This window comes from Myotis myotis, unplaced genomic scaffold, assembly GCF_014108235.1.
Source record: "Myotis myotis isolate mMyoMyo1 unplaced genomic scaffold, mMyoMyo1.p scaffold_m19_p_7, whole genome shotgun sequence".
In the NCBI taxonomy this organism is placed as follows: domain Eukaryota; kingdom Metazoa; phylum Chordata; class Mammalia; order Chiroptera; family Vespertilionidae; genus Myotis; species Myotis myotis.
The window spans coordinates 80,659,906-80,672,664 of record NW_023416379.1 but is presented as its reverse complement, the minus strand read 5'-3'; the positions used below and the strand labels follow the sequence as shown (position 1 = coordinate 80,672,664).

The 12,759-nt window shown below is 40.1% G+C and overlaps 1 protein-coding gene across 1 annotated transcript in view; it reads right to left on the bottom strand.

Annotated features, from left to right (window-relative positions):
* Positions 1-2,984: 2,984 nt before the first annotated feature.
* OPN5 (opsin 5) overlaps positions 2,985-12,759 on the bottom strand; it is a 29,632-nt gene continuing 19,857 nt past the window's right edge. The window contains exons 5-6 of the mRNA XM_036316393.1: positions 7,031-7,272; positions 2,985-3,048 (exon numbers count right to left, since the gene is read on the bottom strand). Of these exons, the coding sequence (XP_036172286.1) occupies positions 2,985-3,048; positions 7,031-7,272 (306 nt within the window). The remainder of the gene's footprint in view (positions 3,049-7,030; positions 7,273-12,759) is intronic.

Here is a 12,759-nt window from a genome sequence, read left to right as displayed (position 1 = left end):
AGGGACTTCTATGCAATGTCTGTTAAATTCTACCTTATAGACAAAGCAACATTACTCTGAATGTCCCCTCTTCTTCTTCCTTCCATCATTCACTTCCATTAGCACTTCCTCAAAAACAAAAACAAAAACCCAAAACAAACAAAAATGCATTCACTTAATTTCCTTCAGATTGGCTGAAATGGCAATCTCCCTTAACAGTCTTGTCCTACCTGCTTAACTCCCGAACTCTATACTCCCTCTATCATAGGGTATGACTTTGATTATTTTTAACTCCTATTTTAAATAGCTTCACCTGTGTTGTGGAAACTCTGTGTTCAACAGATCTCAAATGTAAGGAACTGTCTGCCCTATCCCACTCCCTTTCCTACATTTTCCCTTCTGTGGACACCCTTATTCTCACTATTTCCTAAACAGAGGCCTCTTGTCATCCTTGATTCCTTCATCTCACATGTAATCAATGACCAAGATTTCCTACTTCTGAAAATACTGTAAACCTATATTCTCATCTCCATTTCTATTACTATTCCTTAATTCAAACTCTCATAAATTGTAATTTCTTTATGAAGCTACCTAACTGATCTCCCAACCTCTAATCTTGAACCCCACCCCTACTCAGGATCATCCATCCTTTACACTGCTATAAGACTGATCTTTCTCAAAATTATAAATCTCATCACTTCCTTCTCCTGACTAAAATCCCACAGGGTCTCTCCATTATGTTCAAGGTAAAATTCATATTACAGCATAAACAAAGCCCCTTGTGTCTGGTCTGGCCTTGCCTAACTATCATTTCCAGCCCCACCTGTGACCACCAGCACCCACCTTAATAATATTTATAGCAGTTGCTGATATGTAGGGGGTACTTCCTCAGTCATGGTGTTTTTATAGCATTTAAGCCTCACAATTCTGTAAATGAATAGTTGTTACTATTCCCATTTCACAGGCTTACCAAGGGCACTGAGTTTGGGTGTAGACATAGGTAGAGACTCTGTGCTCTGCATCTGTGTCTCATCCACCTGTGGCCCCACACGATTTCACACCTCTGTACTTTACACTCTGCCTAAAAGTCCCTTGCCTCTCTATTCTCATGACAATTCTGCCTCTTTTCTCCAGACTTTGTAAGTAGTCCCAAGCCCCAGGCAGAATTGTCCTTTCTCTTGCTGTAATCATAAAGTCTGTTTTATACACACATCTATTCAGTACTAATGTTAAACTACTGCTCCACATCAGCTCATTCCTCACCGTCACCCCAACTCTAGAGAAAATGAAAAAAAAGAATAAAAAAGAAATTGAATTTGCCATGTACCAGGGCTGAACATTGGAGGAAGGTCCCATCCTATATAATAAAAATTCAATATGCTAAGTGTCTGGTCATCCAGTCCAGTCGGCCGTTCAACCAATCAAAGCATAATATGCTAATGATAAGTTAAGGCCAGCTCAACTGCTTGCTATGATGTGCACTGATCACCAGGGGGCAGACAGTCAACCAGTCAACCAGTCGTTATGGTGTGCACTGACCACTAGGGGGAAGATGCTCCCACCAGTAGGTGAGCTTGCTGCAGGGTTCCAGCCGATCTGGACTGACAAGACAGGTCGGACATGCCCTGGAGCCCTCCCTCGGTCCCCCCCTGGCTGGCCAACCTCCTGTGTCCCTCCTCAGGCCCTATTTTGCACTGGTGGGGACCCTCTGCCTGGCCTATGCCCTTTCAAAATCCAGGACCCCTCGGGGGATGTCAGAAAGTCTCTTTTGGCCCAATCTTGAAGGCCAAGCCCAGGGACCCCACTGGTACACAAATTTGTGCACCAGGACTCTAGTTCTCTATAAATACTTGAATGCAAAGAATGGAGAGATTATCAGTGGCTCTAGAGGGGTCTCTCTCTTTCCTTTCTCACTTATCTCACCAGATATGATCAGAAAGGTAGGATCAGAATTGGTGATCAGGGCTTAGATTCAAGCAACAGGAGGGGGTGGATGGGGCAGGGAACCTGGAGAATACCTGCCTAGGGCTTGAGTTAAAATAGGTGGCCCAACTCCTTGGATTAAGAAAAAAAATCAAGTATAGACAGTGAATTGAAGACCAATTTGGACCTAGTATTTACATGCCTGCCCTTTCATTAACTCTTAAAAGACATGAATCTATCAGCCTTTGAAATTCTCTCATTTTTATCTGTAGCTCATTACCTGTTAACCTTAAAGGTATTTATTGAAAACAAAAGACAGACACAAGAAAGAATAAAGGTAACAAACAATGAAATGACACATATATCGTTATTTTCTCTAAATTTGTTTCTGGAATAATTATAGTTGCTAATGGCCTATTACACCCACTATATTAGCATGTAGAATTTAATGAGAAAAACCCACACTGGTAAAATTATCATCACTCCTCAAATTATTTCTGTCCTCAAATTCTGAGATATAAGAGAGCTTTGGGGGAATTAAGGCAAAATTGATTTCCCCAGAGGACAACTTTGTAGAATCTCTACCATTAGACTTGGAATCTCTGTCTGCATGAGAAGAGAGTGGCTGTGAGAATCCAAACATCTACCCGTCAAAGCCACTTCCAGCACAGGATCCCAGTGATCACCCACCTCCCTGAACCCCAGAAACTGCCCACCTTAATAAATAACAATGATGAGGCAATGGAATTAAATAATACCCTAATAAATAAAACTTTTAAACATTTTTATTCATATCTCAGACTTAACACTGTTTGGCATCACAATAGGTTTTAAAATAGTAATAAAAAGAGAATTCCAAGGAGTCTCTCTTCCTAGTAATATTATTTAAGCAGCATCTTATAATCTAGATTCTTTTTGACCATTGGAATATTTCCTAGTAAATCCTGGCTTAAGGAGAAAGAGGAAAAGTGTACAAAATATAAAAATATAACACAGAGAAAAGTGTGTTTGCAATTAAACATTAACAGCAGTGAAGAGGCAAAGAAGTGACTAATGGTGTCCATGTGATGCTGTGTCCATCTTCATACCTCCTGATGGATTTCCAGCACAGCAGAAGCCTCCCTGACGGTAGTTATAGTGTGCAGCCTAGATAGAGAAGAACAATGCAATTTAGTATGTATTTTATTTGCCTATATACACGCACACATATATACACACGTCATGTCAACATTGACTAGCATGAATATTATATGCACAAGAGTTAAATTAAAAAGATAAAAAGAACCCTGGCTGATATGGCTCAGTTGGTTGAGCATCAACCTGTGCATTGAGAGATCTTGGGCTTTATTCCAGGTCAGGGCATATACCCAGGTTGAGGGCTCTATCCCCAGTATGCAGAAGGCAGCTGATCTATGTTTATCATTGGTGATTCTCTCTCCCTCTCTCCCTTCCTTGCTTTCTAAAATCAATAAAAACATATTTTTCAAAAAGATAAAAAGTAATAATTCAATTTAGAATTCTCAAAATAAAAGTAATCCCTTGGATAAAGCTTTTCAAAAACATGCCACTTGTTCATGCCACATTTCCTGTGCTCTAGTAATTTTGCTGTCCTCTAGGAGAAAAAAATAATCACTGTCTACCTGTCTACCTTTTATTTGCACCCTATGACTCACCTACTGAAAGAGCATTCTTATTGAAGACAGCATTACTAGTAAAACTAAGGTGGTCAGAAGTTTGATTACAATAACAATGCGGAATTTAGGGCTCTGTTCTTCTTTATATTTACTAAAATCCTAGGAAAGTAAAATGTGTTTGTTCTTCACCATGTACCCCCAGTGTCTTTTGAACTTTTCTATTCCATCTAAGACTGGCTTAGCATCTGCTGTCTGGGTCATCTGTCACTGACAGTCGGTCACCATGGGTGAAAGGCCTATGATTCCATGAGCTGCACTAATGCTTTCTTTTCCAAGGCTCTGGTTCGCTGGCTGGCACCAGTGCCTGTAAATGAGAATCACCTGGGAGAGTTAAACAATCGAACAACTGAAGCTCAGCCCCAGTCAAGACTGGTTAAAACTGAATTTCTGCAGGTGAAGTCCGGCAGTAGTAATTTTTCAAAATTTCCTCGGTGTCTCTTACTAGTACATGCAACAAGGTGGAGAAAAACAATTTCCAAAATATAGGAGCTATACTTGGACACCCTATGTGTGTGTGTGTGGGGGGGGGGAGGGTGAATAAATGCCATATCAAAAATGGGTCTTGGATGTATTTTTTCCTTTATCAGCTTAATTTTGGGGCTGGGGTGGGGGATGAATTAACTCAATGAACTGTTACAGTTACTCATATTCAACACATTAGCTCTTTTCTTTGAAATCAAACTATTCCTGGAGTCTAGAGGGTCTTCCATTAAAAGCAAACACATTTCAGAAAAGGAAAGTACACAGATATCAATTAATTCAGAGTAATTTGGTTGAATTGTTCTGGTAAAACATTACCCATTCTAGACTGGCTTCGTATCACCTCACTCTACAGGGGATGTGGTGGGAACTCCATGTCACACACTTTCTTGGCTCTTTAATAACAACAAAGACAAACAAGTTTTTTTGTTTGTTTATTTGTTTTTTTTCCCTTTGAAAAGTTATAAAGAAACCTCTGGTGGTCACTTCTCACCCTTCTGCTCTGGTCTGAAGCAGATCCTTCTAAAATCTGCAACTCATCATACTCTTCAGCATACCTCCCCTGGAGATGCTTCAGCCCCTAGAACCTAAGGGCTCCCCCTTGCTTCAGCCTGACTGCCTGCTGTTTCCCCTGAAAGCTGACACTCTGGAGTAAGGAAACAGTCCTTGTCTTCCTCTGGCAAAGCAATGGCCATATTTCCTATAAATGACTCACGGGAGCAGGTGTGCTGAACTGTCTCTCTCCTGGTTGATTTCTCTAAAGGTTTGTAGCCTTAAGCCACTTTCTTCCACATAAATCCCTGTCGTTTCATTGTTGAGTGTTGAATATGTATGTGCTGCTCACACTTGTGAGTGAATGTGCAGAACACAGAGTCAATCTGCGGCAAAATTGTGAGGTGGATGAAATTTGCCTTCAGCCCTTCCTGTCAAATTCCCATCTCCTTCAGAAGAAGAAGTGTCCCATTATTTTCTTTCATAACTGCTCTATTAAAAGTATCCTCTCTACCTTATTCATAATAGAATATCAACAGTTGATAAGGACAAAGTGTTATTACTTCCAAAATAGATGCATTTTGGTTTAGTATTTGAATTTTTTTCAATTCAACAGAGAAGGCATTAAACACCAACAATGTGTGTGTGTGTGTGTGTGTGTGTGTGTGTGTGTGTGTGTAAGGGGGTTAACAGTTGTTCTTAGCCCTTGTCACATGTACATTTTGTATAATTCTTACAATATAGGAACATGAGTAGGGCCATCAGCTCATTCCAATCCTGGACTCTAAGTTGTTAATTTGCCCCCCAATTTTAGACCTATTGTAAATAGCAAAATCGATCTTAAATGCTGATCTTCTACCTCCATATTGTGTGTTTCTTCCCCTGTACCATAGCAAAAAATGACAACACCTCCTTTTATTTGTACTTTCATTTTATCTTTTTCATTTGATCCTGTACCTACATGGTGAGGAAACAAAAGGTCAAGAGATCGGTCACTTAAGCACAGTGAAAGAACAAGATAAAAAAAAACCACATCTTCGCATAGCTAGTTCTATACCACCACCACTTCTGTTTCCTACTTATTTGCAGAAAATTGTTTTGAAAAATAACTAGACCTCAAGTGAGTAAGAAAAAAGTGGGCTCAGAGAACCTGGGGCCTTCTCAATAGCCCTCACTTCAGATCATAAATTCAGGTACCTATTCCACATTCTACTGCTGGGATTGGCCCTGACTGGACACAGAAGACCACCTATAATCCTCAACTCTTTACCTACCCTGAGCCTTTAGGGGAAATGGTACTGGATCCCCAAACTCACTTGTTCCTTGTGAAGTAGAATCAGCATAGATCAACGAGAATGAATTTTGAAACTCAATAGACCTGAATTTAAATCCCTGTTCTGCTACATCCTGCCTAGGTAAACTTGGGCAGCTCACTTAACCTCAGTTTTCCTTATCTGAAAAAGATAAGAGAAGGGATAACATGGGGCTCTTGTGAAAATAAAATAAAGAACCTGGCAGAATGACAATGTCATCCCCTTCTCTCCTATTTTTGCCTGCCCAAATCTTATACTCTTAGCTAGTGATAGAAAAGTCCCAAACAGGGGAATCTTTCCCGTTGTGAGAACTTAATTTTGGATCAGTGCCATGTGGAACTGTAGTCTTGGAGTTCAGTGGGTTTGGTCCCAGATAAGGAAGAGTGATACATAATGGTTGTTCAAATGAACACAGCTTCATATCTTAGTTGCTCTATAACCAAAAACAGAAAAAGGTAAAGGGATTAAGCAGTACACATTGGTAGTTATAGAATAGTCACAGCCATGGAGATTAGAACATAGGAAATATAGCCAATAATATTGTGATAACTATGAATGGGGCCATGTGGGTACTTGAAACATTTGGGGAGACTGCTCTGTAAAGTACATGATTTTCTAGCCACTATGCTATACATATGAAACTAACACCGAGTAATATTGATTGTAAACTTTAATTGAAAAATAAGTAAAATATCAAAAAATAGAATCACTTTTCTCACTCTCATGTCATCATCTCCTACATATCTCATTATCTGATTTCAGGAATTTTGATGAAGCAAATAAAGCTTTTCCACCCTAACCGGTTTGGCTTAGTGGATAGACAATCGGTCTATGGACTGAAGGGTCCCAGGTTCGATTCCAGTCAAGGGCATGTATCTTGGTTGCGGGCATATCCCCAATAGGGTTGTGCAGGAGGCAGCTGAACAATGTTTCTCTCTCATTGATGTTTCTAACTCTTTATCCCTCTCTTTTCCTCTCTGTAAAAATCAATAAAATATATTTTTAAAAAAGAAAGAAAATAAAGCCAATCCTACACTACTCCTAAGTGATAAGCACTGACCCTAAGTAGGAAGCACATTGGAGTGGCTTGAACCCCATGGGATTCTGAAACCAATGAGTACCACTCATTTCCAGCTTCTGAAATTTTACCTGAAGTTTTCCAAAGATTTCTTCTTGGTTGCTCTCAAACCACCAGTTTGGCAACAGGCAAGTTTGTAATCGATGACCTGGTAAATGATGGGGTTGTACATTGCTGATGATTTTGCAAGTAGGGTTGGCACCACAGAGAGCTGTATGGGGATGGACTCTGGCCTCCCAAAAGCTGACCACACAGAGACCACTGCGTAAGGAATCCAGGCAATCAGAAAGCCCGCACAAATCAACATGGCCACCTAGTGAGAGAAGGCAACAGGCAACAAAATCAAGACACCTGCTGGGAATACTGGTGTGGCGGAAAGGCAGGTAAGCTTATGTATACTCAATAAAGTCTATTCTCTTTCCATTTCTCCTGTCTGTAAGAATCATTTCATATGAACTTCTGAAATGCTAGGCTAGGAGAAGTTATTACAATTCTTTATCCCACTTACCACATTTCATGCATTTTTCACTCCAGAATTTGAATGTACCCAAAGGCCTAAAGTTTAACCCTATAAACACTGTCCCACAGTGCCTACATGGCACTGGAAATCATGCAAAAAAGATATCATTGCTCCTGCAATTTCTCGACTTCTCAGCCCACGTTGAGTTAAAAACTAGATGGAAAATATGTTCACCTTGATGAAATTTTACATCACCCGTATTTGCCTCGGGAAACTTAGAAACTCTGCCCTTGTTTGAAATTCTAATATGAATCTTCTTCAGAGATTTCTATTAAATGTTATTTCTTTTGGTTCAAGTTTTTCTTACTGAGGCTCAGATCATGGAAATTCACTAGCTACAAAGTAAAAGAATCACCGAGCTTTAACCAAAGTGACACGGTTGTATAAATGAGACTTTTCCAGAAAGCCCTGTTCTCTCTCACAAAAATATATTTACATTAAAGGCCTCTAAACTTTCAAGCCAAAGAATAATTAGAAATAGGATTTAAGCTCTGAGCAGTGATTAGAGTGAGAGCCTGAGAACCCAAAGGCTGTATCTGGGCTTCAGGTTCAATCCCCACTCTGGTCAGGTGTGTGCAGGAAGCAACTAAATGATGTGTCTCTCTCACATCTCTCTCTCTCTCTCTCTCTCTCTCTCTCTCTCTCTCTCTCTCTCTCTCTCTCTCTTTCTGTCTGTCTCTCACTCACTCTCTTGCCCCTCCTTTCCACTCTCTTAAAAAAAAATCAATGGAAAAAATATCCTCCTCTAGTGAGAATTAACAATAAAAGGAAATAGGATTTAAAACATCTTCTCTAGTTTCTCACAATATGCAATTCAGTCCCTTTAGTAATGTAGCCATAATTAGTGCCCTGCAACTATCTACCTGGCCCTATAGAATAGATCCTCTCAGTTTAATTCAGTAAATGCTTTTTAAAAAGTGCTTTGGGCAAGAGACACTAACAAGTGCTGTGGAGGTACCTGTACACCTTGTGCCTGACTGTATCCTCTAGAATACAAATAACTACAGGACAAGGCTGAACAGCAGTTAAGTGCCAGGAGGACACAATTACATGCTATGGGACACACTGAATTTCATGAGGGATGTAGCATATAACCTTCATGCTGGCAAGTGGAAATAATGGAACAGTAGTGAGACCAGCGTGAGCAAAGGCACAGACAGGTATGTGTGAAGTTCATACAGGAATTGGTGAGCAATATACTTTGGCATATGAGAAAGCAGCAAAGGAAGATAATGCTGGAAAGAAGATAACATCCATGTATTTAGGGTTTTGTATAACAAATAACTGAGCTTGCACCTAATTCCATATGCTCTGAGGCACTAGTAGGTTTTTGAGCAGGAGACATAATGAGAGCTGTGGTTAGGAAGATTAACCAGTAAAATGAAATGAGGAGGAGGAAACCAGGAGGTAGAAAGGTCATTGTTTATCCATCCGATCCAAAAGTATTATTGAGTATCTCTTGTATGTTTTGTGTTGAGGATAAAGCAATGAATGAAGCAGACACAATCTCTGCCCACATAGAATTATTACTCTTATCAGGTTTTTTTTGTTTTGTTAATTCTAACCCAAGGATATTCTTCCATTGACTGTTAGAGAGAGGGGAAGGGAGGGAGAGAGATACAGAGAGAGAAACATCAATGTGAGAGAGATACACATCAGTTGGTTGCCTCCCACAAAGACCCAGACCAGGGCCTAGCCTGCAACCTGGTTTGTGCCCCGACTGTAATCAAACTCGGGATCCTTCAGTCCACGGGACGATGCTCCATCCACTGACCCAAACCCACTAGGGCTGGTTTTAATTTTATTTAAACTTGAGCTATTTCAGGTCCTCACTGAGGGAAAGTACAATAACTTCAAAGTATTCTTGCACTGTTATCTACTAAAATAGTCTTTCTGTTAGATAACCACTTAACGTCATCAATAGGTCTGCAATTATAAATGAAACAACTTATAACAAAACTAACTTTACCATGGGCTAATTGATAAAAATAAGAGTAAGTTCATACAACATCTCATCTCATCAACAATAGAACAAAATGACATTGAACAAAACATTATTCAAGGACCTGCTATAATGAAACTATCTATATTCAAATCAGTCCGCTGTGTAGAGGATATCTGGTTTTGTTTGTTAAGGTTTATGTTCCATGTTCCTCTTTTGCATATATCCTGTACCTAGGGGTGGGAGTACCTTAGCACTCCCACCCCTAGGCTATTTTATGGACCAGGCATCACATGACCAGGTTGACCAGATGACTGTGTGTCCCTGGCTGCATTAGCAGGAACAGGGAGGAGCACATGACTAGAAAGAGTATAATCAAACCCATCATGGATTTCTAGGGAAATGGGCCTTCCTTTTACCTTTGAGTTCCCTACAGCCCTGGATGGAGCTATCTGAGGCCAGGGGCCACTTCTTTTCCTATCCCCTTATTTAGAAATAAAATAACAATTTCCAACATCAAGGTCATGAAGAACTGGTGTAGAGGATCAATAATGAGTAATGAGACACAAAATATTTTATTAATAGAGTTAAAGCAACAATATTTATGCATCCTTTTTTGCTTTAGAAATCCAATTGGAGCTCTTGAAGGGGGCTCAGTTGGTTGAGGCATCATCCTGTACATCAAAAGGATGTGGGTTCCATTCTGGGACATACCCAGGATCAGGGCTCTATCCCAGGTCAGTACACAAATGCTGGAGGTAACCAAGCCATGTATTTCTCTTTTCTCTCTCTCTCTCTCTCTCTCTCTCTCTCTCTCTCTCTCTCCCTCTCTCTCTCTCCCTCTCTCTTCCTCTCTAAAAGTCAATAAAAACATATCCTAAAATGAGGATTAAAAATAATAATAATAGAAATCTAGTTGGATAAGTATTTTTTACAGCAAAGTCATTTGTGCATGCACATTTCAACGTGCTTTGTGGGAGCAGAGTGTTGCTTGCAGGAACGGTCCATACCCCTCACTCTGCTTGGCCTGTGAACAGCCTGTCAGCAGTGCGCATTCGCCCCAGGAACCCTGCATGTGTGTGATGTGTCAAATAACAAGCAAATCTACCCTTAAGTCTCAGGTTCTAGAATTTCACCCCAAAAGTTCAAGGCTCATCTCTAAAACGTAACTGCAGCAAAACAACAGCAAAAAACCCTCAACAATATTTAATTTCACTCCACTTTGCAAATAGAAAATCTAATCCCAAGGAGAGGAATCAAATTAGCCCAGATCTACCGTGGGACCCGAAGCCTGTTCTACAGCCTTGTGTTAAGGTCCTGAGCCAACATTCTCACCTGTGCTTCACAGTTATAAGCCAGGCATACCACACATGCACAGGTCCCCTGCCTGCTTGCTTTCTCATTTTTCTGCAGAAGATTCCCCGGGTGAGATTGTATTTGGTTTGTTCTGTGTGAGTTTTGTTTGTAAATGTAATGGAGGCCTCCAGGCTCACACTGAGGGTCCATTTTTTCAAACCCCCAATAAACAATAACTGTATAAATAAAACTTGCTTTAGCAGATGTCTGGGAACTTAACATAGCACCCTCCTCTCTCCTCTTGGTGAGGTTTTTATTTCACAGTATCTTAATTAAAAGCTGTTTTTCTGTATTGCTGCCAGAGTCATTGACAAAAAATAGATCAGCACTTAGTCCACGATACATTCCACATTTTACATATTTTCTACTATCATGGAAGTGTGCAATGGGCGACAGGAAGGACCAAACACATTTTCACTTTGTTATCCCTTTTAAAATGGCATACGAGAATTAAACTACTGTAGTTTTTAAACACAGCAAATAAATCAGTCTGGTTTTTCTGAGATTGTAATAAAGCTGAATACTTTAAAGTGAATGAATAGAGCAGGTTAAAAGCAGAAGAATGAAGGAACCCTGGATTTAAAAGGTATTAAAAAATGTTACTTATGTTTTTTAAGTGAATACGAAATTAAAATGAGGGATGCTCATTATTTTCAACCTTCTCATGTTAAAATGTATTCCACAAAATATTAAACATTAAAATATTCAACCTGTTTTAAGATATTTTACAAAATCTTCCAAAACTTTCATGTAGTGCTGTTTTCCCAAAACTTTCTACTCAGTTTTCTACTCAGCGTGTTCAACCATTTCTGTAGTCTGTTCCTCGCCCTCCTCGTTTCTGAGTGTGTCCTCATTTCTGTCTTCCAGAATTTTCTCCCAGATACCCTTAAACCCGCTATAACACAGGCACCTGTGCCTGCCTTCTTTCTCTAAGTTGTTTAGTTTTTAATTGCTGCACTTTTATCACTGCTTTTTGGTTCACTGGGAAAGCAGTGGAACTTTAAATTCTCAAATTGGGCAGTTTCTGTGGGAGGAAAATCACAGAACACGTGTTTAGCTTCTACAAAAGAATCACATCTGCAGGCCAGTTCCTTTCAAAATCATCTTGCTGCAGAGACCAAGGGATATCATTGTGTCTCAGCTCCAGTGCAGACTGGCATCAAGTGTCACGTAACTGATATTGCCCGTATGGATCAAGTCCAGTGAATTAGCCAATTAAAGCAATAGGACTGAAAGTAAATTCTCCAGTTACAGGGTCTGCTGTTGGATCCAACACACCTGAACCTTCCCAGCAGAGGAGCGTTCCAAGAAGGGGGTCCTGTCCTCTCCGTGTGGGTGGCGTAGAATTGAGGGACAGTCACTGATGTGGAGATCCTCTGGGCTTTGGATTCTCATCTTGGTTCAGCTCCAAGGACCCATGTGAATGAGGCAGAACCTCTAAGAACCACTATTTCAGTTTTCCCATCAGGCTCCTTTGCCCTGATATGAGTAAGACTTCAGCCAGCATCTAAAGCCCCATGCCCTCTCAAACAATGAAATAGATGTGAAGAGGACATGGAATTGATGTGGAAATAAAGGCTTAACAGAAAGACCAAAGAGATGGAAGAAATTTCTCACCAATAATGGGACTGAATCAGATTGATGAAGCAGCTAGACCACTAATAAGAAATATATTTCAGTGTTTGGGATGAGATAAGGTCACAAGAAGAGCCATCACCACATCTGTGCAATGAGAGAATGGTTAAGGAGTCCTACAATTGACAGTAGCATAGGAATAATAAGATTTGGTTTTGATTTTTTTTTTGTCTTGGGTCTAGTTAGAAATTTTATAGAGTTGCTCCCAATTAAAGTGGGAAAATGATATTAAAAGATAGTAATGCAGTAGTAGATGCCAGTTATAAGACTCCAGCCTGTCATTGAGTGATAATTTCAATGGTATGGAGGAAGGCAGAGGACTTGACATGATCATCTCCCTCCTTTCG